The 26,241-nt window shown below is 40.5% G+C and overlaps 1 protein-coding gene across 3 annotated transcripts in view; it reads left to right on the forward strand.

Moving 5' to 3' along the window:
• The window catches only part of CDH20 (cadherin 20), a 220,828-nt gene that overhangs the window by 142,013 nt on the left and 52,574 nt on the right, over window positions 1–26,241 (forward strand). Inside the window, exons 2-4 of one of the 3 annotated variants that reach the window (XM_033238884.1) lie at window positions 16,727–16,776; window positions 16,895–17,123; window positions 25,548–25,842. In XM_033238884.1, the coding sequence (XP_033094775.1) occupies window positions 16,896–17,123; window positions 25,548–25,842 (523 nt within the window). In that variant the 5' untranslated portion in view covers window positions 16,727–16,776; window position 16,895. Of the gene's footprint in view, window positions 1–16,726; window positions 17,124–25,547; window positions 25,843–26,241 lie in introns of those variants that run through there. The other 2 variants (XM_033238876.1, XM_033238893.1) reach the window with 2 other exon arrangements.

Here is a 26,241-nt window from a genome sequence, read left to right on the forward strand (position 1 = left end):
TTGAACATCTTTGTGGCTTCCTTACATGGTATTTAAATATCAGAAAGGGGAAAAAATGTCAGCATAAAAGCAGTGGAAGCTGACTTGTAATTCCCAAATAACAATGATTTTTCCAGGCAGCAGAGCTAACAATTTTGCCTTGCTGCAAGTGCTACCTGGGATCAATCAGCAGGTCATAAAAAATATTTTTTTAACTGATACTTTATAGCCAGTAAGAGTAGAAATAGCTAAAATCAAGCATCATCATCAATTGATTGCACTCTGAAAGGGCAGCTCATTCTGTTCACTATCCGCTTGCAAATTCAACATTTCTCCTAGGCAAAAATGAGTGAAATGTTATAAAAGCTTACTACTACGTAAAATCAGCATTTTAAAATATCATTGATTTCTGGTGTTTGTAACAGACCCTAAAATCCTTTGCTTCCATCTCCCACCCCTGGCAGATCTCCTAGCCAAAGTCAGTGTCACACTTCCTCCCCTGCAGTCTCTTGTCCCTGTCGTCACTCTCCACCCAAGGAAGGGCAGATTTCTTAATCTCCCTAAGCAACCTGTCCCAGTTTATAAGCTTCAAGAAACCTGACGTTGTTTAAGGCTCTTTTGCCACTGATTAACGCCGTGTTCCCTGTTCCTGGTTCCTAAAGAGATGCTCATCTTCTGTGAAGATGAATTTTTAAAATGTGGATATCATTATTAAGCTGCACTGTGACCTTTTCTCCCCTTGCCTTAAAGATTTCCTTTTTTCAGACACTTAGATTTCATCTTTAGGGCTCCATGGATTTCTTTGAACCTGCTCCAAGTTTCAAGCCGTCCTCACTCTCCAAACCTCTTTTCGTTGTGTAGCTCTCAGAAACTGACAACTTCTGGAGAGGATCCCAGTCCCACCTGCTGGTTCCTCGGGATTCTACTCTTTTAATATTGCCGTACAAGTGCCAAGATTCTCTTCAAGATGAGAATGTTATATTGCTGAATTGTTGTTCACTTTTTATTTAAATAATTCAACTCCAAGTTTTATTAAATTCCTGTTGGTGCCGACACCATGCTAATGCCGAGAATACAGAGGTGACAGCTACTGTCCTCAGAGAATTTGCAGGCTAGCATGAAAAGCAATCATGTGGGCTGTGCTGGCATCATGGCCAGAGTGGCAGGGGGCACGGAAGACAGGCCTGGGGATTAATAGATGTTCCCTGGAAGAGAGATTGCTTAGCAAAGAAGGGCCAGGGAAAGGCATCTGTCTTTGAGCAAAAATATGAAGGTATTAAAACAGAGCATCTATAGTTTATCGGAGGGACCCCAAAATGTTGAGGAACAGGGAAAGATGAGACTGAATGGTAGAGGTAGAGCCAGATCGTGTAGGTCCTTAATGTCCTGTCAAGGAGTATAGATTTTATCAGTTAAAAAATGAGGATCCATTAGAGAACTTTTAGCAGGTGAGTGGTCCGATAAGATCACTCTGGCAGATAACAGGATAGATGAGAACAGGAATACCAGCCAGAGGGCTACTGAAGGGATAGAATTTACAACACCAGAACTATGGCAATGGCAGCAGGAATGGAGAGGAAAGACAGATTTGAGAAAGACTTACAAGGCAGAACTGGTAGAATTTGACAGGTCTAAGTAACCAGATATGGGGATGTGAAGGTGGGGACTTCTGGATTTTGACTCGGATGGCTAGAAGTGCCCATCTTTGGGCTAGAATAAACAGAGCAAGGGAAGCCCTAAATAAAATCAGGAGTCAAACTGGAAATAAATGATATCCACTGTGACTCACTAATCTTATATTGTTCAATGAGTTTCTCATTTCTCAGAAGTTACTAGGTTTTATTTTATTCATCATCACTCTATTTATCTCCTAATACTTCTCCAGTGATCCATGTGTCTAAAGCCAAGCCACAGATTTTACCATCTCTTTTACTTGTTGCATATTTGGAAAAATCTCAATGCTTAGCGATCATGACTTTAGACATCCTTAAAAGTATGAATGGATATTAAATTATTGATCTAGAACCTACTGTATAATAAATAGTACGTGTTATTGCACTGAAGTTGAAAATGATCCATTGATAATAATTCTCCACTCAGTACTGAACCATCAGAATGTTCTCTCTCTTGTTATGCTTGAACAGACATAATCAAAAGTTTTGTACATATAGCCTGCATAGAATTCTCTTCTTTAGAGACACCTCTCTCTGTCACATCATGAATGAAAATTAGACCAGTCTGACTAAACTTGTTCTGTTTTTTAAACAGAAAAATAACTTTTTCTCACCCCCTTCTAAATGCAAGAACTTGCCTTTTCATCCTTGACGGGGATTGGCTCTTTGTATTCTGAGATTGCTAAAGTTCTTCAACATTGAACTCAGTGGTCCTGGATGCCTGTCCGGGATTCCAGGTGGCAGACTGCATTTTCTAAAGAGAGCCACAATACCATCTCCCACCCTGCAGGCTCTTCTGGAGTCTCGCCACATTCCCATTAAGATGTGTGTGGACTTGCTGTGACTCATAACCAAAAGAATGCAGGAGAAGATATAGCTTCTGCTTTGAGAACAGCAGCATTCACACCAGAGCCTTGATTGCAACTGCCATCCCCATTGTCACCACGCTGTGACAAAGCCCACATTAGTGCACGTGGAAATCACATGTAAAGGTGCTAAATGAGACCATATGGAGAGACAAAGATGCCCGGCAGCACCCAGTGGCATCAGACCGCAGCTGTCCAAGATCTAGCTACCATCTGATTGCAAATGCCTGACAAAACCCACATTACAACCCACATAGCCAAGATATATCCAAATTCCTGATCCATAGAAAACTGTGAAAATTAATAAAATGAAGGCTGTATTAACTACATTTTGAGGGGATTTATTTTATAACAAGAGCTAGCCAGAAAATGTGATTTAGATCAAAATGATCCAGTACAAGATCAAATGATAAAGGACCACTGGATGAAATCTCCCTTCCCTCATTACAAGAGAATACAACTGTGTCCCTTAATTCTGGCCTCGATCTAGTTGGTTACCTTGATACCAAAACTAGCCTGGTTTCTGAAGCACCTGAAATGGCTGAGAAGATTCTGACTTAAACAGTTCTCACTCCTGATGGTGCCAGTCACTTCTGGGATTCACAATGGCTTCACTTTGCATTAAAGTGTACCTAGTTGCAGATCAATTTGTCTTGAGCCATTTGGGAATCTCTCTTTTTAAATAAGTCCTTTGTTAACATAGAACGTCCCAAGAAAAATTAAAATGTAAGTATATATTCAATAATCTTCTCAGAGGCTAATTGGACTGGACTTTGGGGAGGCACAAGCACTCGGGATGTGCTGAGAGTCCTCATTGAGAACACCTCGCACACTTGCTTGAAAGGTGGTTCCAGATACTAAACTAGAGAACACTACTGAAGAACCATCAGGGAATTAAAAAAACAGCCTAGAAAAATGAGGACATTGAGCCAATCCTTGCCCCATGATTTTATTACTATGATATAATTAGAGGCAGGTTGCTACTGCAGTCTCTAGGTCAAATAACAACTCTTATCATATACACGTGGCTGGGCATGGTCTGTTGGAGAGATCCAAGACCCAGTGGTACCAAGGAGAAGAGAATGTTGCATCTCAGGTTGATAAACAACGCCTCCTACAATTACCTTCCATAAAGGTAACTGGGATCTGTAGATGATGGATACTGTCATACTACCGTCCAGTTAGCTAATTCTAACATAACTTGACTCACTGTACTAGTTTATTCTGAAGTATTTCTATAGAATAGATTTTGTACTTAAGATTCTGTACTGTAAAGTGGCTAAATTCTCTGTTTTCTGCAGTTAAAAGGTGTGTGGCAACAATGTGAGAAACTGATAATAAACAGTGTTCTTGAGAACAGCTTTAAAACCAATTCTCGATTTTCCTTCAAAGACAGTTGAATTGTATTCCTTTGCATGAGTATGTCATAAAGTTTAGAATCATCTATTGTTGCAAATATGGATTACACTAATTTTCTGCTCTAATAATGCTAATAAATAAAAATTAAAATACATATTATAATTAGCTCAAGATCCATCGGTAATTTTAAAGACATGGCACATCATGCAAAACTGTCTTCCAGAAAGCTTTTATCAACCCACACTCTCATCCATATGTATATGAACAACATACACTCAGAAACATTGGTTAGCTTAGTTCTTTTTTAATGTTTGCCAATTTAATAGGTTGAAATATTTTATTATTTGTATTTTTAAGCTGACTGTGAAAGTAAAATGTTTTCTGAGGCCAGGCGCAGTGGCTCACTCCTATAATCCCAGCACTTTGGGAGGTCGAGATAGGCAGATCACTTGAGGTCAGGAGTTCAAGACCGGCCTGGCCAACATGGTGAAACCCTGTCTCGACTAAAAATAAAAAAAGTAGTCAGACACGGTGGCGCATGCCTGTACTCTCAGCTACTTGGGAGGCTGAGACAGGAGAATCGCTTGAACTCAAAAGGCAGAGGTTACAGTGAGCTGACATCGTGCCACTGCACTCCAGCCTGGGCAACAGAGCGAGACTCGGTCCCAAAAAAAAGTAAAATGTTTTCATTGATCATTTTATTTCTGCCTTTATGAATTTTTCTTATTGTCATTTGATCACTCTCTTTTGGAATAATCATCTTTTAAATGTTGAGCATACAGATATCTAAATATATTAAGGACAATAAGCCCTTGTTTTCTCTTGCATGTTGCCTATTTTTAATATATATTTTTAATATATAAAATATAACAATTTCTAATAACTATTTAATTCAATCTGTCAACATTTGTCTTTTCTAACTTTGATAAAGGTAGAAAGGTAGGGAAAGATTCTCTGGGAACCTTTCCCTATCTTTCTTATAATACTGGGTATTATAAAAGGGTATTCACCTGCATGTTTTCTCAGTAGCTTGTTTTTGTTTTTGTTTTTCCATGTATTCTACTAACCCACATCTTGTAATTATTCCCATTTAACTATTCAATGCATGAGAAGTAAACCATGGATGGTGAAGAAGAGAGATGTAGCCTCTTCTTTACCCCCAGTTAACCAACTTAGTGAAGAAATCTTTCTTGCCAAATATGTAACACAGATTAAGGTGGAGCTTAGTAAAAGGGAAAGTGGTAATAAAGAAAGGAGGAAATAAGAAGATAGCTAAGCCTAGCAGTTTCATAACAGATCTTGAAAAAGCTTTAGAATTTCTAATGTCTAGAAGAGCATAGTTCTGAAAATCTCTGTACTAAAGTATTTCCACTTCCTTGATCCTGTGAAACTGCAACTGAAAGACACCATAAATATAATAGTCGCAAATTTTGGAGGAATAAAGACACTAAGTGTGTACGTCGATATATCCATTCTGCTCTCAGAAACACTTAACAGGTGGAAAAAAATTGTTCTGAAGTATATACAATATATTCACTACATCTGTTTCAAACCTTTCTTTTCTATTCAATTCCTTAATATTTATTTTGCTTATTTGAATATGTTCTTTTAAATTTTTGAGTCAGTTTTTGTTTTATTGCACGTAGAATATTTGCATGGGCCAAAAAATAAAAAACCCAAGATGGCTCTGAAAGACTTATAATAAAAGGAAAAGCCATTCCCTGCTCCAACCTCAAAACCCAATCTCAAAAGGTAAACCCCAAAGTTATTTATTCAAGTATTTGCCAATACATTTCTAAGTCATATGCTTATATATATTTATTGAAATGCCTATTCTACATATTAGCAGTTGGTGTTCCAGTAGGGTAATTGAGCTCTTAGTTCTTTTTACACATATTCCCATCCACTCTCTCCTCCTTCACCCTTCAACATAGTTATATTTCAGTACTCACTAAAAGAATAGCCAATGTGTATTCAGTATGGATAAATGTTGTTTTTTACTGAGCAAAGTTATACCTGAAGATTTAATGCCTTTCTTACAGAACTTTGTGTTTTTCTTGGTCAACAATTGCCTAGGGTTTTCTTTTCTTGTCTTCTCTATGTGTATGTCACTATTTTTTTTCCCCCAAATGCTCAAAAAATCTGTCCTGTGCCTATCAATAATTTATCCAAATCCTGGAAGCTTCTCAGTCACTCTGACACTTTCTTTCTTTCCTGGAGCCCTCCCTCCCCTCACCTGGCTGCTGTACGCACAGTCTGGGATGCAACTGCTATCCTGGGCCTTCTCCTTCCCAGTCTCCTATGTGGGATCCCCTTTCTCTTGGGTCCCATATCTTTGTAGTTTACCATTTTGCTAAAATACATGGAATTTCTCATTAGTGACACTAGGTGCTAGAAGAAAGACAGTGGAGCAATTTTCATCACAGACTTCCATGGTGAAAGTCTATCTTGGAAAAGCTGTCATTGAAATGTAAGGGTAGAATAAAAACATTCTAAAAGGAGATGTAAATATAGTCTTATACTGAGGATTGGACTAATGAAGAGATTACAGGTTCAAGAAAAAGGGAATTACCAAAGAATAGGTAGAGACTGACCTTGAAAAGAATTAGAGGAAAAAAGATCTTCTCATATCACCTTCCCTCCCCCAAATTAAGAAAGTTAAAATCTAACCCATCAGAGATAACTTTGATGGTCACATCCCTTTAACTTAACAATATTATATATTATTAGGTGTGAACCTCGAATATCTGAGACAGGTCTTGGTTCATTCAGAAAGTTGATTTTGCCAAGGTTGAGGATGCGTGCCTGTGACACAGCCTCAGGAGGTCCTGACAACATGTGCCCTAGATGGTCAGGGCACGGCTTGACTTTATACATTTTAGGGAGACATAAGACATCAATCAATATATGTAAGATGAACGATGGTTCTGTCCAGAAAGGCGGGACAACTCAAAGCAGGGAGGGGACTTCCAGGTTACAGGTAGGTGAGAGACAAATGGTTGCATTCTTTTGAGTTTCTCATTAGTCTTTTCAAAGGAGGGAATCATACATGCATTTATCTCAGTGATCAGAGGGATGACTTCGAATAGGATGGGAGGCAAGTTTGCCCTAAGCAGTTCCTAGATTTACTTTTCCCTTTAACTTAGAGATCTTGGATCCCAAGATTTATTTTCCTTTCACATAGGTCACTGTAATTTTTCAGTCCCAATTTCCTCATAAGATTTCCAAGTATTTCTGCAAATGATGCTTTAACTTTACATTACAAGTGATGCCACAGTAGAAGACTTCTCACACATAAGGATTATGTTTTCTGTTCAAGAACAAAAATAGCATTTGTGAAAACTCACTGCTTTCTTGACTTTGGTTGACTTTGTATTGCCTTTATCTCTGCCTTTTAATATGTTCACTAATGTGCTGCAGGTGTGAACAGACATTAAACTCAGTATGGGTATACATTGATTAAATCAAAGTAAAAGCTTGAAGGCAGAAAGAATAACATTAAACTGTTAAATACTTTTTTACCGTTTAAAAATACATTGACAGTTAATATTTACTGAGCACCTAGTATGTGCCAAGTACTGCCCGTAGACACATGGATAAAAGACATTACCTATGTCTTCAAAGAGCTTACAATATAGAGGAAAAACAAACAAGTAAATAATTACAATACAGAATACTGAAGTGCCAGGAAAGAAAATGCACAAACTGCTTTGAGAAGATAGATAAAAAGGGAAACACATAAGAAGTTAAATATATACATACACACACACACACAACTTAATCTATAGTATTAGGTCATGATAATCTATAATACTCCTTTAAAGAAGATTATTATTCTCATATGTGAGGCTCAAAAGGATTAAGCAATACACCAGATGTCACACATCGAGTGGCAGAGCTGGAACTGGTCTTAAACCACGATGTCCTGATTCCAAATGATATACTATGCTCTAAAAGAGATTTTTTTCCTGAAAGCATGTATTAGAAGAGAAGATTTTACTTTCCTTTAACAAGATACATAATAAACATCAGTGAGATTTTTGGTTTGTTTTGTTAGGGCATTAAAAGGCAAGTTTTTCTTTTTCTTGAACAGACTGCCCTTTTCTTTTGTTTTCTTTACATTTATATGGCATCAGATGCCATCGCCCATATACATTAGTATCATATTAATTTTTTTACATATATATATTTTAAAGAGAGACAGGGTTTTGCCCTGTTGCCCAGGCTGGTCTTGAACTCCTAGCCTCAAACAATTCTCCCCGTACCCAGCCTTCCAAAGTGCAGGATTACAAGTATGAACCCACCATGCCTGACCCAACATTACTCTGGCATGCTCAAAAACCTTCAGTTGTTCACTATGAACTATCAAGCTTATTTCAAATGCCTCAATCCAATATCCCCAGCTCCTAGCTAGTGGTCTTCTAGGTGTTCATTTCGTACATATTAGAAGAATGAAAAATAACACACCCACTATTCTAGTGTGACAGGAGATTGTGTAAAGTAAATAAGATCTGAGAAGTGGACAAATCAAAAAAATCCTAGCTAAGTTGAAGTTAAAGATAAATTTTACCAGGTTAGCCACAGAGAAGTCACGTCCAGGTACAGCACCAGGACAGGGAGGCTGGATTCAGAGCTGTATCTCAGGGAGGGGTGAGATGTGCTCTAAGAGAAAGAAGCTCACATTCATTATGCCCCAAGCCACTTTGAAGTGTTAGACTAAAAAGAGAAAGTTCTTGCCTCTTTAACTAATCAGACGTAGAATGATGAATTTTTTATTCCTGCATATAAAACCAAATTTATCACCTTGGCTCTAACTAGCACCTCCTCCCAACTTCCTGCCCCATCCCAGGCACAGAAGTTTAAGTCATGATTGCTTCATCTTGTCCAGTTCCCACTTTTCTTCTTATCCAGTTAGTTTGCAAGTGTTAGAGACTCTGCCTCCTTGATGTTTCAGACATCTGGCCAATTCTTCCCTCCCCTGGATCCTTGGTTGAAGTTGTCCTTACCAATTTTCCCTGAACTCTCAACTGATTTTCCCACCTTCTCTCCAGAAACACTACTAAACAGAGATTTATCAACATGACTTTGCTCCCCTTTTTCTTTTTTTTCTTTACATTTATATGGCCTTGGATGCCATTGCCCATATACATTAGTATCATACTAACTTTACTTTTTTTTACATATATATTTTTTAAATAGAGACAGGGTCTTGCCCTGTTGCCCAGGCTGGTCTTGAACTCCTAGCCTCAAGCAATCTTCCCCACATCCAGGCTTCCAAAGTGCTAGCATTACAAGTGTGAACCACCACGCCTGGCCCAACATTATTTTGGCATGCTCAAAAACCTTCAGTTGCTCACTATGAACTATCAAGTATATTCCAAATACTTCAATCCAATATCCCCAGCTCCTAGCTAGTGGTTTTTGTCTGGATTTCCTGCCTCTCTCACCCCTCCTCAGTCTCCTGAAGTGACCCTATTCTCTAAGCAAATTAAATTATTATTATTCTCCCAGACAGGCCCTTTGCATCCTGTTCTGCACCATGGTATCTGTGTTTTCTTTAACTTGGAACGCCCTTTTATTTTTCGGGGTCTAGTTCATAGGTTCCCTTAAGCCTTTATCCTCCTGATGGAAATCATTTCTCCCTTTTCTGATCTGGCCTAGCATTTTGTTTTTACGGGGTCCTGTAAACCCTCATCACCAACAGATCTGTGCCACAGTCAGTCACGTACTAAGCACATCTTGTACAGTCGCTCTGAGGAAGAATTCCAGTTCAGCCTCTTCCTATGTAGCATGTGCCAATACCCATGGTATAAATACACCATGGCCAATTTCAAGGCATTGAGAGGCCTTCAAAGTGAGAGGCTTTGAGGCATTGAGAGGCTCTGGTGAAAGGTGATAGGAGCTGACCCCAGCACACTACTGTTTGTTTCTTTGTAAAATGAGGAAATAAAACATTTAATATGGAATTCTTGTAAAGACTAAATGACAAAGTAAATGTAAATTACTTGACACAGCCTGGCGTAAACACTCCATGTCATTACCTCTGCTGTTATTGCTTCTGTTGTTGCTGCTGCTGCTACACTATTATTGTTAATAATGGTATTTATACCTATGCCTATTCCTATTATTATTTCTATCACTAGGATTAATGGTAATATCTCCCTCCTAAACTGTAAACTCCCTGAAGGAAGAAAACGAAACCAGTATCCATTAAGCATCTACTATTGTTCAGGCACTAGACTTTAACCATCTCTCAAATGTCTAAGAGTTTCATATATATTTTTTTCTCAGTTAATTACAATCACCCTGTGAGACAGAGTCTATAATTACCTCCAGTTTGTAAATGACAAACAGAGACGTAAAGAGTTGAAGTCACTTGTTCAAGATTACATAGATAGTAAGTGGTAGGGCTGAAACTCACTAAAGTTTGTCTGGCTTTGCAATCCATTCTTTGATCAAACATATTGATACTCAAGATTTAAGTCTGACGTTTAGGTAGCAAACTTATCTTTGCCAAAAAATCTTCTTCCTGTGAATTATTTTTTTATGGGTCCAGGGAAAACTACAGGATTTTCCTAACTTCCTAAAATGCTGTACAAAGGCAAAGTCATAAGAAAAAACACTGAGTAGCAATTACCTACAACTTATCAAAGAAGAATGTTAGCTACATAATTTCATTTTAAATACAAGCTTTTTATAAAGAATGAGCATAGATTTAATGCAATTATAAATGTCACATAAAACGAGAAATTAGTAGGCATGTGGAACAAGTCTCAGAAATCAAAATTGATCATTCTTGTCTAACTGTAGTCAGAGAAATTGCCCATAGACTGGGCTATAGTTTCATTAGCTTGATTAAAAGTGAAAACTGGAGGAAGGGTAAAGTAGGTCAAAAACTTCCTGACTCCTTGAGGATTAAAACATTTACTAGATACTAAGTATGGGTGAAAGGATCACTAAGAAACTATCTGCCAGCCTTGGCGGATAGGGAAAGAAAGACAGGGCACCCTGAACTGCAAAAACTGATTATAACATGAAAAGCACAGAGAAATTGGGCATGAACTCTAGAGCAAGGATTTCTAAAGTGAAAATGCCTTTATTTATGACCCAAGCTAGGGAATTCATAGCTAGAGGGTCAGCATGTACGTAGGTAACATACGGCAAGTTTTATTATGGGACTGACCAAGTTTTTAAAAGCCAGGGCTCTTAATTATATAATTCAAGCTTACTACCAAATTTTTTTTGCTCTACTAGACACACACACACACACCCACACCCCTACCATTATACAAAATGAGATATTGTTCCTAAACTTCAATTAAGCTACTGTATACCTTCCCCTCACCCACATCCACCCCATACTTCCATTTATGGCTCCCAGTTTCATTTAGAAAACAGGACTCTCGCATAAACTGGTAGGGTGGTGGGAAGGAGAGGGAAAATAAGTATGAGTGGTGGGAAAGGAAAGATTTCAGAGAACTGGCAATGGCCTGAGTGAACATGATAACAGCTGAACCTTTAGGCTCAGGAGTGCTACCATTCTTGAGGAACTTGGTGGAGAAGGAATTCATAGAAAGATAAAATAATGAGAATTCGAATAAGCAAGAGTGGTGACCATCTTTCCTAAGAAATCTCCATGGAAATTAAGTATTATTTTTCTTCTTCTGTTCAATTTCTTAAAAATGTAATACTGTAATCCCTCAGTTCTGCATACACCATCAACGTATTAACAGCTTCTCTGAGGAGTGAGGGAAGCCTACTATGAGAACATTAAATAAGTAAACATTAATTTTTAAGATATATCTTATTTCAGAAAGGTTAAGTTGGGAGGAGGGGTGTGGTGAGGTAGGTGAGGGTTAGGTAGGGGAGTGGAAGTGAGAGTACAACTCAAAATTCAGCAAATCTAGTACCTAGACTACCTCTTCTGGCCATGCTGGGAGTTGGCTGCCTCCGCAGATGGGTGGCTTTGGGTGGGCTGGTGAGTTGATGACCACAAAAGGGCCACGGAGCTTCCACTCACCTAATGACTGTCCCAGAAGAAACTGTGAATAGAACCTCTGTAGTAAATGAAAATTAAGCTATCACTGTTACTTACAGGAAAAGCTTCAAAAATGCACTTAGAAGAGAGACTTTATGGAGATCTTAGCTATTACAACAAAACATGACAGTGTATCATAAGGTGCATCAACATTCAATCAGAATACAGCTCAATGTCATAGGGCTATTCCACCTCCCAATCAAGGTTCTCTCTTGAGAAACAGAAACAAACCCACTTAGATTAGGAGTTAAAATCCTTATGTATAGAGTACAGAAGAAATATAATAAAAACTTAGTAAATGTAAACAACTTCCGTTCAGAGAACTGTGTCCCCTTTCAGCATATAAAACCATACTATCCATCCTGTCCAAGACAGACCCCTAGTGATGGACTTTGGTCAGTAGCACAAACATACACAAACAAATCCAGGAATGTTGAAAGTGTATTTACAGCACTAAAACTTTTTTCTTTATGGGATTCTGCAATGGGAATATTATTGTTTGTGAACCATACACATTGAAATCATGAACAACTTTTTACTCCAATTTACACCCGTGACCACCTGTGTCATTCTCTGGGGTTTTGCACTGTTTACAAAAGGATTTTAATTCCTAAGTAAAATGGGTTTGTTGCTATTTCTCAAGAGAGAACCTGGATTAGGAGGTGGAATAGCATTATGACATTAAGCTGCATTCTGATTTAATGTTGATGCACTTTACAGTACACTGTCATGTTTCACTGTACTATCTAAGATCTCCACAAAGTCTCTCTTTTCTTTTAAGTGCATTTTTGAGGCTCTTTCTATAAGTAAAAATAGTTTAAGAAGTTTAGCTCTTAAAACCATGACACTACTGTCTGCATTTACCTCTCTTAAAGGCATTAGGCCAAATCAGAACATTAAAACACCCCGTCTTCTTATATGGAGTCACAAACAGAGTCGATTGACTGCTTCTATAGAGATGTCATTTGAGCTTTGCTAAGTAGTACTTGCATTAAACATGAAAAGCTCAGGAAAACTGGAATAATGAGGAAAGAAATCAGAGCAAGACCATAAAAGCCCAGTTCATTTCAAGGAAAAAGCAGTAACCATCCCTCCCCACTACATTTTAAATATCACAACGAATTTAAGTAACAAAATAAACAATTAACTGAGAGCACACTTTATGTACAACTTTAAATTCTCCCTACTGTGTTCATTACCAAGCTGTTTTCTCTCTTTAGGGAGGATGAGGGGGAAACTTTTAAAAGACTCATTTAACACAGAAGTCAATTTCCATTAATGTATTCTTCGTGTGGCATATGTAGTCTTCCAAAGCAGATCTATACAAATACACATGTATCAGTATCTTCTTTTATAAGAACAACAGCAATTAGCCCACCCCAAACACATTATTGCTATTCAAATCCTGTAGGGAAAAAACATGAATATGAGAACCACCTCATTTAAAATAAATGCAAACTGAGAAGTATTTCTGATAGAACTGTTTTATAAAAAAACACCTCTAATTGTGAAAAGAATAATGCAACTATTATATAACCCAGCTTTTACCCTCTAGAAAGTTAGGCAGGGAGTCTTTTTCATGCATTCATCCCTGAGGAAGCAGAAATAAAGTGCTTTGGCCGGGCGCGGTGGCTCAAGCCTGTAATCCCAGCACTTTGGGAGGCCGAGATGGGCGGATCACGAGGTCAGGAGATCAAGACTATCCTGGCGAACATGGTGAAACCCCGTCTCTACTAAAAAATACAAAAAACTAGCCGGGCGAGGTGGCGGGCGCCTGTAGTCCCAGCTACTCGGGAGGCTGAGGCAGGAGAATGGCGTGAACCCGGGAGGCGGAGCTTGCAATGAGCTGAGATCTGGCCACTGCACTCCAGCCCGGGCGACAGAGGGAGACTCCGTCTCAAAAAAAAAAAAAAAAAAGAAATAAAGTGCTTTGCATCAACTGTTGCTATCAAGTCATGTAAGACAGAAAGAGCTGGTATGACACTGTGGTCTTTGTGACTTTGGGTGTGTAAAGTCATCGGCTTTCACAGAATCACCAAGGGTTCCCCAGGTCAAGATCCCACAGCCACCTTTGTACGTGTTCAGTGGAGGGGAGGAAAATAAGAATTTGCACTACTGTGTAGGAGGCCAAAGTAGAAAAGAAAGGGAGATGAAAACAGAGGCAACCTGACTGCCTAGAAAATATTCATCACAGGCTTCAAAGAAAGCTTTTCTCCTTGAGCTCTTCAGATCATGCCTCAGGTAGGGGGATAGGGGGTTTTAACTGGCAGGAACACATGCCTAGTTTGTTAGAAATCAGAAATATAAAAGACACTACTTAAAATTCCTCAAATCTCATTTTGTACATAAAATGTAGCCAGTGGAAGCAGGAGAGGAGACATCTGCACGTACCACACATGCATGCACAGGCACTCTTAGATTCAAAGCAAGTTGCTACAACTTGCCAGAGAAAACAACAGACATGTGTGCTTAGGCAAAATATAGGTAAGAAACAAAGATATTAAAGGGAATACACACACACACATACACACACACACACACATACAGAGAGAGACAGAGTGAGTTCTAGCTTTAATCAACGCAATCCACAAAATAATTTTCTCTACCACTGAAGAGTTTTCTAATAGCTAGCCCTTCATTAAATCTCCTCAGATGGAATGCCAGTGTTTGGTTATTACAGAATTAGACTGAGCCAGAATCTGGTACCAGACGGTACTTATCACAGATGTAGAGATCTGAAAAATAACAGATATACATTATACGCCCTTTTAGAATTCTGGCCCCAAAGGTGCCCATAAAATAGATACTTCTGGCTTAGCTACATGATTTTTACATATGACCTACGCACCTGATCTGACTGTTCAAATGTCGGTTGGTACCTTAGTCATTTACAGGGCACTTTTACCTGCATGATCCCATCAGATTCTTGTGATGGTCCAGTGAGGTAAGTGGAAGTATTATTGTCCCTGCTTAATAGATGAGGAAACTGAAATTCATACAAGTAAATAAGTCAGAGGTAATGAAGATAGAACCAGTAACCAAACTACCTCTTAAGTCTAATGCACTTTGAGGAATTATAGATATGTTGTGTCTTACAATATACAGAATGTTGCTTTTATGGTTTACTAATCACAGTATTCTGGCAGCGGCTTTTTTTTTGGCAATGTCCTTTAGTCTGCCTTCTAGGTCTCTAAAACAGCACAGCTATTTCTCACTAATCTTTCTCATCAATTCATTTCTTGGGTTAAGTTCCTTCTTCCAGAACATCTCCCTGTAGACAGGGATCAGAGAAACATGAACCGGGTTTCTCTGTTCCCAAGGGAAGATGTCCACCATCCAAAGAGAGAGAAAATAGCGAATATTTGGTAACTCACCTGCTAGCAGCATCATTGTTCTTTATTAGCAAACACATTGCCCTCAATAAGGGGCACCTGGCTTGCTTTTTCTTAACAATCAATCTGCCTTCAGAGCTGGAGCTCGTAAGAGGCACAGCCTCCCATTCTGTTACAAAAATTCTATGGTCTCCTCAGCTACTTTCTCCTTATCATTTCTCATTAGAGTGATTTCTTATACAGAAATGAAATGGTATACTGTATTAAATAATTATAAAATATTTTAAAATTTCAATCATGAGTATTTGAGAGGAAGCTGAAACCGGTTCTGATGACGACAGGTGGAAGGTAGTAACTGAGTTAGCATCAATGCATTCACTTCAAACCACATGTAGAAATGAAGTGTTATTTAGTTGCATAGAGCTGCAATCTCCAAATACACACATTTGTTCTCAGATGACAGCAGTTCTTCAAATTAACAGTGAAAATATTAAACCAACGGAAGATATTTTGGTTGTTTTGACAGGTTGACTTGAGTGTTATGCCATCTCATTAAACCAAGCCAAGTAAGGGAAGAAAAGATAGATGAGACCAAAGCCCAGGAGTGAGGTCACGAGCTAAATGTGACTGCATAGCAACAAAAGTTTGACTGAGAAAGATATGTCCCCAGGGTAGAAGTCCCTTTGCCTAAATGAGTCCTTCAGGTCAAGAAAGGAAATCTGTTGACTACATTCTCTTAGCTTGCTCCCATAGGCATGAGACTAATAGCACTTTAAAGTCTGTTGTGAAGGATATAATGATTAACTGACCATTTAAATCCTAGAAAAGTCACATTAGCAGCCCCTATCAGTGCTTCAGAGCCAAAGCAGCAGAGTGTGAAACTTGAAATCCACTGTGAGCTCAGAAAATGATTAAACTGAGAAGTGATCCATGGCTGCTTATAAATGAAGTCCAAGATTCCTAGCATTATCAATAACAGCGTAGGCACAAGATCATTGTGGGTGACCAAAAAAAAAAAAAAAAAAGGTAGTTGGATTATCCTTTCTTTTAATAAGCAAAAAAAAGCAGTTGGGCTAATGGAAATATTAGTTATTAGCTCTAAATTGGTAAATGAATGCTGCTTTTAAGAGTTTAAGAGGCTGTCTGATCATAAATACTTCAAAAAGCACACTATTAATTCAAACCAATCAATAATACAGCATAACCCTCCAGCTAAGTTACTAGTGAGAAGAAATTTATTTCTCAGTTTTATTCCCACCAAATCTATATCCAAAGGTTTGGGATTGATTATAGCAAGATGTGTTGTCTTATTATCAAAATAGTATTTATTACCCACACAATTCTAAAGCAATAACCTGTTATGATTTTTTAACTCATTGAGTAGAAAGCTGAATATTTACTGACATTTCTTGAAAACCTGCAACCCGCCTGCAGGAAAGAACCTGACATCATCACATTGTGTTTTCCTTAACTTGACAGGAAGTCAACTTCAAGCAGATTGACTTGAAGCGGGATCTCATTTGGGAAGCGTAAGTGTCCAATAAAAACTGTGTGTTTTTTTAAATTTGGAAAATACTCAAGTTCCAGTTGCTCATAATTCTCCTCCACTTTCTGAAAACCTGGCAATCCCATGTGGACTTCTGGTAGAATGAGCAATGCAAAGAACTGGCTTGGACTTGGCATGTCCTTGTACTTCTGGGGACTGATGGACCTTACGACCACCGTTCTCTCGGGTACCCCAACACCACAAGGTGAATTAGAAGCACTCCTGTCAGACAAGCCACAGTCACATCAGCGGACCAAAAGGAGCTGGGTTTGGAACCAGTTTTTCGTTCTGGAAGAGTACACTGGGACCGACCCTTTGTATGTCGGCAAGGTAAGAAATGCCAAGTAGAAATGACCCGGGTATTGGATATTGACATTGAATATGAATTGAATATGAAAGTTCACCTAGCCTGTATCTGAGGCCTGAGAGAAACTGGAACAAGTGGTACATTACTTGACACCTAGCTAAAATGTAACTTCCGCTTTGTCAGATACCAGTCAGAAAGGGAAGATTTATTTCCTTGTCCATGTCTCTGTTATGAATGGTAAAAACTGGGAACTGGGATTTGGAAGAAAAGGCTCAGACCCTGCAAGAGCTATTCAAGTCCTAAAAGAGGCAGCAGCTGCTGTCTGGGAATGACAGAATGGGGAAGAGGGAAATGTGGAAATGCAAGAAGAGTACAGGGTTTTTTGCTTTGTGTTTTTGTGGGGTTTTTCCAGAGCATTTCCAGAGGTATTGCCTGAGGTGCAAATTTAATGAAAAAAATAAAAATAAAACATTTTTCATTTCAGAAGATCTTAGCATGTGCTTTAGGATAGCTGGAGACAGTAAATATATTTATAAATGTTATATTTGAATTCTCTTGATTTAATCTATCATTATTTCATCTTTAATCCTGAATTTTTCCTGTGTTTACTTTATTGGGGTGTTAATTACAGACTATTTTGTGAAAGCAACCAAGTGAGAGAGAATGGGAGACAAGGAACTAATTAGAAAATAAATAATTCATTCAAATGGTAACTTAAACGCTTGTTTAGCATAGAGGCTGGGAGCATGGGTTTCAGATTCAAACACAGGTGGGTTCAAAGCCCAGTCCTGCAATTATTTCTAGAGTGACTTTGGACAAGTCACCAAGCCCTGCTCACCTCGGCTTCCTCAAATTTGAATGACGAGGATGAGAGAACTACTCCTTCTCAAGTACTGTCTACCCAAGCTCTTTCCCCAGTGTCCACTTACTTCTTAATCCAGGTACATGGCTTCAGTCCCCACCACTGACCCAAAGCTGTGTTTTCATTGTTTCTCAAGACCTCCCTACTGCCCAATCCAATGGCTTCATTTTATGACACCTCCCAGTCACAACCTCAGACACTGATGACCTGTCTCCCCTTGACTCATTGTCCTCTCTGTGCCATGACCTTCACAATCTCGTTTTTCCTTCTTTTGTCTCAGCCGTGTTTGTGGGTCCTCTCCTTCCACCTGACCCCAATTGTTGGTGGGCTTGTCAGCTTTGCCCCAGCCTCTTCTCCACACACTCATTCCCTGGGTGAACTCGCCGCCTCTGCAGTTTTGAATGCCATGTCTATGCCAGGGAATGCAAAACCTCTATCTCTGGCTTAGACCACTTCGGGTTATAAATCCTACTGCATATGTGACATCTCCACATTTTTTACTCATAGGCCTTTCCAGTGCAGTGTGTCTAGTAAGAAACTCTTCTTTTTTTCTCCTAAACATAGTCTGCCCCATCACCCATCCATCACCTAGTTCCTAAAACCAGAGACCCGGGGATCATTCCTCCCTTTTCCCTGCCCGCACATTCTCTCCCTCTGAAAATTCTGCTAGTCCTATGCCAGAATCAACCCCAAATCCTGCATTTCTCTTATCCCTGCTTCCACTATCATCTGTCACCTGGGCAAATACCTAGCCTCCCAACCAGTCTCCTCATGTCCACCTGCACCTCCCTCCAATCTGTTCTCCACCACGGTCTGTTTAAAATTTAAGTCAGATCATATCACTCCTCTACTTATGTATCTCCAACGTTTTTCCACTGTGCGTTGAATCGTCCAGACACCTCTCCACAGCTTACAAGACCACTCCTTTCTGGATCAGCCTGCCTCCTGGCACCCACCCACGGCCCATGCTACTCTCTCCCTCATTCTCGTGTTGCAGGGGTATGACCTTCAGCACTTCCTGCAACCTGGCAAGCACTGCCTTTATTGCTCCCCCATAATGAAATGCCCTTCCGCTGGCTTCTCTCATGCCTTCCTTGACCACTCTCTAAGGCAAGCCCCTCTGTTAGACTCTCTTCCACAGCCCTAATCACAACCACCATACTTGATTTGTTTTTTATTTACATGTTTATTTTCTGAAGCCTCTGATTAAAACTAGAAGCTCAGTGAAAGCAAGAACATTGCTCCCGTTTTATCCCCAAGACCTAATACAGCATTTATCTTGTCGAAGGTGCTCAAGATGATATTTAATAAATGAAGGTTTCACTGGGTAGTAAGGATTAAATAAGCTAATGCATGTAAAGCACTTTGCACAGTACTCAATCCAGAGTAAAATTTTAATTATCCTTAACCTGTAGTAGTAAATAGTACTATAGTAGCTATAGTATTAACAGTGATAACAGTAACAGTAGTTTAAGGAGTTCATTATGGGAACTCAACAGTTCAGTAATACCTAATGCAGCTTTAAATCCCTTGGCCTCAAAACCTGTGAGTTTTTGTTGACTTCTCCTTTCCTTATCTCCTTTATCCTTCACATGCAATCGGTCCCCATATCTGCCAATATTTTCCTGCCAGTTTCTCTCGGATGCATCTCCTCCTCTCTAGGCTCTGTCATGACCATGATCCTTTGTTCTTCCTGATTAGATTAACTAAGCCGGTGCTGCCTGTCTTCCTGTAGAGAGACTCTTCCTGTCCCTCCTCCAGGGTGCTCAGCACATTCCTCTCCCTGAAGCACCCTCTCCATCATGTTGCTCCTCTGATTAAGAAAGCACTGTAGCTCTTGAATGCTATCAGAGCTCCTAGCATACAGTTCAAGGACTTCCTCCTACCTCACTCAGCCCTCTCACACAATTTCTCAAATCAAGTCCTCATCCCAATCAAGCTGGATCTCCTTAACTGGTTCTGCCACACATACCATGTTTGTCCCTGACCCCACACGTGCCCACGCTGCTGCCCTGCCCAGGACAAGCCCTGACTTCCGCTCATTAGGCCACATTCAAATTCTCAAAGTTTTAGCTTAAAATCAGACAATTCTATCATGAACACATCTTGCATCTACTCAGAATTCCAAAGACTTCTAGCTTCTCCATATCTATATAACATGTCTTCCAAATAGACATACATGGTCACTGCTAAGTTCAAGAAAACAGTATGTTTGTATTCAGCAATTTTCAGTAATTACTTATGTGCACATACAATTTAGGGCTCTATTGCCTCCTCCCAAGGGTAGAAATTGAGACGCCACTCCCCAACTTTGTCCACACGTCCCTGACGCTGAGTACTTGGCACAGAACTGGCCACAAAGAGTGCAGAAGAAAAAGGTAGCTAACGTTTTATTGGACTACCACAGTACTATGTGTCGGTCACATTCACATCAAAGCAGATCATTTATTCATCATAACAATGCTGTGAGGTGAGTATAACACAGGGAACTAGGCTCAGAGAGGTTATTCATGTTCATTGCCCAAAGTTACACCAAAGGTAGCAGGGAAAGCCCGGGCTGAAATATACATTGCTCCTACCCCAAAGCACCGGCTTTCCTTTACATTGCCTTGTCTGTGGCCAGTGGCTTTAGACTAAGCCCAGAGGATACACGCAGGAGTCAGTGGTGTTTAGGAGGGATCAGGAATCTGAGCCAGGCTGCTTCCTGAACCCTTTATCTCTGACGCTGGGTAGTTCTTAGCTGTGTAGCACCCTTGAGTACTCACAATTAGTGCTTGCCCTTTCCAAATAACCTCAACCAAGATACAAGACACCCATTCATCTCAACAGTCATCTGACCCAATCCTCACACCAGCAACCAAGGGAAGATTTTTACCCTGCATGTGTTACCTCTACATGAAGAAGATAATCATATATTCACTTACCCAGACACTTTTCCCCTTTACTTTCTTTTGAAAGGGAATTCATCCCCTTTCATTCTCTTTACCCAGGGGCATTCTGCTTGTCACCTTGAGCTCCAGAAGATGTCTGTTTAGAGAGCTTGCCGAAGTTATTTGCTTATTTCAGAAAGGAGTATGGCAACAATTATCAGCTGTAATTGGTATGGCCTTACAAAATCCACACTGATTTCCAGGGACAAGGCGGTGTCGAGTTAAAGCTAGATTATATTGACATATGCAAAGAGAGGGATGCTGAGAGCTTGTGCTTGTGAACGAATTTGTGGGTCCAAATCATGCTGAGGTTAACAACTATGTGGAAGCTGCCTGACCACAAATTGTAAGCACTCACTGCATTCTCGAAACTATTCAAGGCACTCTGAAAGATGACAAAAAGAGTGAACATCATTCTTGTTTTCGAAATCCTACATCAGCTAAGATTCTTCAGAACCTGCTTGTACTTCCCATCACTCACTACTCCTTTGGCTGAAGATCTTAAAGACTAAAGAATGGTTAGGATAAATGAGACATTCACTTGTCTTATTCTGCCTAAAATATTTTCCCAAGATGTACGTAACTGTGCTGCTGACTCTGCTCGGAAGCCTCTTACCTTCCTCCAAATAGCTGGTACACAGTCAGTGTTAGTTGAATTAAGTATGGATAAACATAAAACACATTTTTATTACACTGCCGATTTGCTAAGTGACTTGGAGAAAAGCTGTTAATGTCTGTTCTTTGCAATTTTTGAAACCAAATGTGTATTCTATGGCTGGTAAAGCGGAATATTAAATGTGCACTGCTGCATGGGTTATTAAGCTGGTGTCTCTCAGACCCATGCTCACCTTTCCACACTCTGCTTTGGGTACTGGGGCTGAAACTCTCCAAGCCATAATTTCTCCTCTTCCAACCAGCTCCTCTCCCAGGTAGGTTCTGCCTGCCTGTAGAAGGTACTAGAGGGAGCCCAGGAGGCAGGAGGAGGGAAGAGTGACTTGCTCCTCCTCATCACACCTACTCCTAAGAGGTGTGAATCCCAGGGAACAGGGACACCTCCTCCAAGCTCCTGAGGCCCCAGCCCAAGGGGCAGCCCTCCTTCCTCAGGGGTCTCAGGCCCAGCCTCAAGGGGCTCCCCTCCAAACCTGCCGATCCCAGAATCCCCACCTCTGTCCTGTGTTGCCCCAGCTAGAGGGGCACTGGCTGTTTTTCCTGGAGTTGCGCTCTCTCTCTCTCTCTGATGCCTCGGTGCTTCCTTTTGGCTTTTCAGTCCTCCACTCCAAATTCTCCCTGCTGAAACCAGCTGTTGAGTTTTGTTCCCTGACTAGACCTCGAACTGATAGGCCTATGGGCCTCAGAAACCACCTACCTCTGTGTAAGCAGATCCTGACATGCTTCAAAGTGGAGAGCTTCCTGCTTCCCTGGGGGTGTTCTCTACCCCCTCCCTCCTCCTTTTCCCTTCCCCCGCCTTCTTCCCTCTCCCCTCCTCCCTTCCTCTCCCTCTCCTGCCCTGCTCATGTGCACACTTGCACGTGCAGACCGGCGCTCCAAACCTCCTGGAAAGGTGCTCCTAACTCGTTTCTTTTTTTTTGAAATGGAGTCTCACTCTGTCACCCAGGCTGGAGTGCAGTGGCGCGATCTCTGCTCACTGCAAGCTCCGCCTCCCAGGTTCACGTCATTCTGCTGCCTCAGCCTCCCGAGTAGCTGGGACTATAGGCGCCCGCCACCATGCCCGGGTAATTTTTTTGTATTTTTAGTAGAGACGGGGTTTCACCATGTTAGCCAGGATGGTCTCGATCTCCTGACCTTGTGATCCGCCCACCTCGGCCTCCCAAAGTGCTGGGATTACAGGCTTGAGCCACCGCGGCCAGCCGCTCCAGGGCTAGCACCATCCACACGGAACTTTCGCCCTCCCCCCGACCCTTCTTCCAAAACAGTTTCATTATGCACTTACAAGACATCAGGCCACAACAAGATGAAGGTCACACGGAAAGCGAAGGCCTCACACCCGAGCCTCAGCCCAGACTCCATGTGGCACCAGCCAGCTCCTAGGAGTCAGGGGCGCCCTGCCCTGAGCTCTGCTGCTGTCCTTTCTTAAAATGCTTAAAGCAGGCTTACCTGCCGCCTGCTGGGATCACAGGTGTGCTGAGTATTTCAAGGATCAGGAAACAAAAGGTTTTATTTGATACATAGAGTACCTCGGAACAGTCCTGGGGTGGTCCTCTGTCAGCTTCTATTTTTCCTTCCCTACATAATCAGCAGTGCCCTAAATTAAACCAATTTTATTAAAAGTCCTATGCCACCATGCCATAAAATTACATACATATACTGTTGTATATGTAAACATACACCTATATGCATACGTATACATTTTTTAAATTTAAAACACCTTCTGAAATCCTTGTTCTGCCCACACTTCTGTTCCTCTGCCTGAGAACACAGTTCCCAATGGAATAGATTTTCATTTCTTTGTACCCAGGTCCAAATGAAATGGCTTTCTATTCTACACAAGAGTTGGGCACCTCTACTGTTTATAACTGCATAAACAGAAGATTTGGATTGGAAAAAAAAAAAAAAGAAAGAAAGAAAGAAAAAAGAAAATACCGTATACAAAATGAGGAAATGTGAGAACTTCATATTCTAAATAAAATAAGTAGAAAAAAGTCCACAACTATTTTTTCGGTCAGTTTTATTCCCTTAGTTCCCTTTTCTAGATAAGACACAGCTGAGTTCCTCCAGGCAGCAAAACCGTTGCCTGCATGATTTGGCCGTGAGTCAATCTGAGTTCAGCTCAAAGCCAGCCACAGCCTCCAAACCCATCCCTGTTGGAGGCTGTTGTGGATGCATTTGCAGGTGTTTTATTGGTGTTCATGCCGTTTAATCCTCAGAGTAACACTGTCTCAGCCATGCTTCAGGCGGCCTTCTGCAGCTTTTACCAGGAGACTGTGCATAACAAAAAAGCCAACAGGTTGTTTTTCCTCTCTGCCACACTCCTGGAGGTCTGTAGGGAGCAGAGAAGAGCTGAGTGTGCTAATACCCTTTTCTCCATTCACGTGTTATCATGGCTGGCCCCATTTACGGCCTTCCTATGATGGGAAAACTACTGTGCTGGGTGTCTCCAGTTCATTAATCTCTAATGATCCCAGTGACCCTTCAGAATAAGTATGAGTGTTGTCCTCACATTTATAAGGAAATTAATGGTTATAAACATAAAATAACTCATCAAGGGCCCTGAATTTATAACTGGCCTAGACAGTGTTCAGGCCAGATACATTGGCCTCCCTGCCCCAGGCCTAATGCTGGCTGTTTTATGAACTAATCTCATGAACTTCACCCTGGACTATGCAGAGTGCTAACAACCCAGGCAACAACGGAGCGTCTGACTACATTTAACTAATTGTTTTGTTACCACCTTTAGAAAGAGACCGTTACCTATAGGGTTACTCAAAATTACAGGGTTCTTGCCACCTATACATACTATCTGCAATTAAGTAGATATTATAGATGCAGAAATATGTTTATAGGCCTGAGATTTTAAAAATATAGTACTCCTGGACTCCTTTTGAGAGTTATTAAAAGCATTCTGGCTGGGTGCAGTGGCTCACACCTATAATCCCAGCACTCTGGGAGGCTGAGGTGGGTAGATCACCTGAGGTCAGGAGTTTGAGACCAGCCTGACCAATGTGGTGAAACCCCCTCTGTACTAAAAATGTAAAAACTAGCCAGGCATGGTGGTGCATGCCTGTAATCCCAGCTATTTGGGAGCCTGAGGCAGGAGAATCATTTGAACCCGGGAGGTGGAGGTTACAGTGAGCCAAAATCATGCCACTGCACTCCAGCCTGGGCGATGGAATGAGACTCTGTCTCAAAAAAAAAAAGGATTCTGAGAGGGAATATAGCTGCATGGTCAGATAAAAGCATGTCCCTAACTCAACCATCCACATATAGATTTAAGTGACTGAGTTATGAACCCAAGAACCAGTCCCATCTAAAGGAGACACATACTGATGTAAAGAATCACAACCAGCAGTTAAATTCCATTTGACGCCTGAAACACAAGCCCAGTCCTACTGAATGAAACTACAGAACTAGGATCACAGAATGTGAGAAAGAATTCACAGAGGTCATTCACTTTTCCCACTGCAGTGCCCTTAACCTTTTTATAAACTACTTCCATCAGCTTATCAGCCAAATTGAATTGTCGTAAAACTGTTTGATACTACAAAAATTATGGCAATTTCTTCATTTTAACATGTTTAGGCTTATCCATTTTATTTTACTTTTATTTTTCTTAAATGGAAAGGTAGGATTCCTCCTTATGAAACTTGTTCTTATTCTAACTTTGGGGATCTTCATTTTCCAGAGTTCCTGTTTTCTATACTTATCAGGGAGAATAATTTTGTTTAAATAATGGTAAGTTCAGGATACAGAATGTGTCATGGAAAATTTTACTTATTCATCAACCTACATCTACTTCTTGACATAGTCGTGTCCAATGCATACTAGTTCTTTGTAGACAGACTTATTAAACATTTGAGTTAAAAAAAAAAATCTCCTTATGTAAAGGGAGGTTATAAGTTTGTAACAAACTGAAAATCAATGTGTTTTCTGACACCTATTGACATCCATGATGAGAATCAGGTGCTTTCCTCTCCCAGCTTCATTCAGATATGGACAGGGGAGATGGATCCATCAAATACATCCTCTCGGGAGAAGGTGCTGGCATCGTGTTTACCATCGACGACACCACAGGAGACATCCATGCCATTCAGAGACTCGATCGAGAGGAAAGAGCCCAGTATACTTTAAGGGCTCAAGCCCTAGACAGGCGGACGGGCAGGCCCATGGAGCCAGAGTCAGAGTTCATCATCAAAATTCAAGATATCAATGACAACGAGCCCAAGTTCCTGGATGGACCTTATGTCGCCACTGTGCCAGAAATGTCCCCAGTGGGTAAGGTGGTGACTCGCTGATTTTCACAAACAGCACCTCCTATACACACACACACACACACACACGCAGGTACACATATATTCAGAACAGAAGAGCATGACAGGAGCAGCTCACAAATTATAAAGCAACCAAAAATGATGACCAAGCCCTGTGGCTGGCAGGAAGCTACTTAAACAGTGGAATCAAACAGAGCAAGTAACAATAATAATAAGCCTATTATTGTTTTTTAGTTTTGATTCTTTAAAAACAAAATATTAGCTAGACAGAGAAATCAATAAATGCTTGAATAATATTTGTTTCATAAGGGAGAAATGTTTTGTTATTATCAAAAGAGCAATAGGGCTGGGCACGGTGGCTCACGCCTGTAATCCCAAAACTTTGGGAGGCCGAGGCAGGTGG

The sequence above is a fragment of the Trachypithecus francoisi genome, unplaced genomic scaffold (genome assembly GCF_009764315.1).
Source record: "Trachypithecus francoisi isolate TF-2019V2 unplaced genomic scaffold, Tfra_2.0 Contig01474, whole genome shotgun sequence".
Classification (NCBI taxonomy): domain Eukaryota; kingdom Metazoa; phylum Chordata; class Mammalia; order Primates; family Cercopithecidae; genus Trachypithecus; species Trachypithecus francoisi.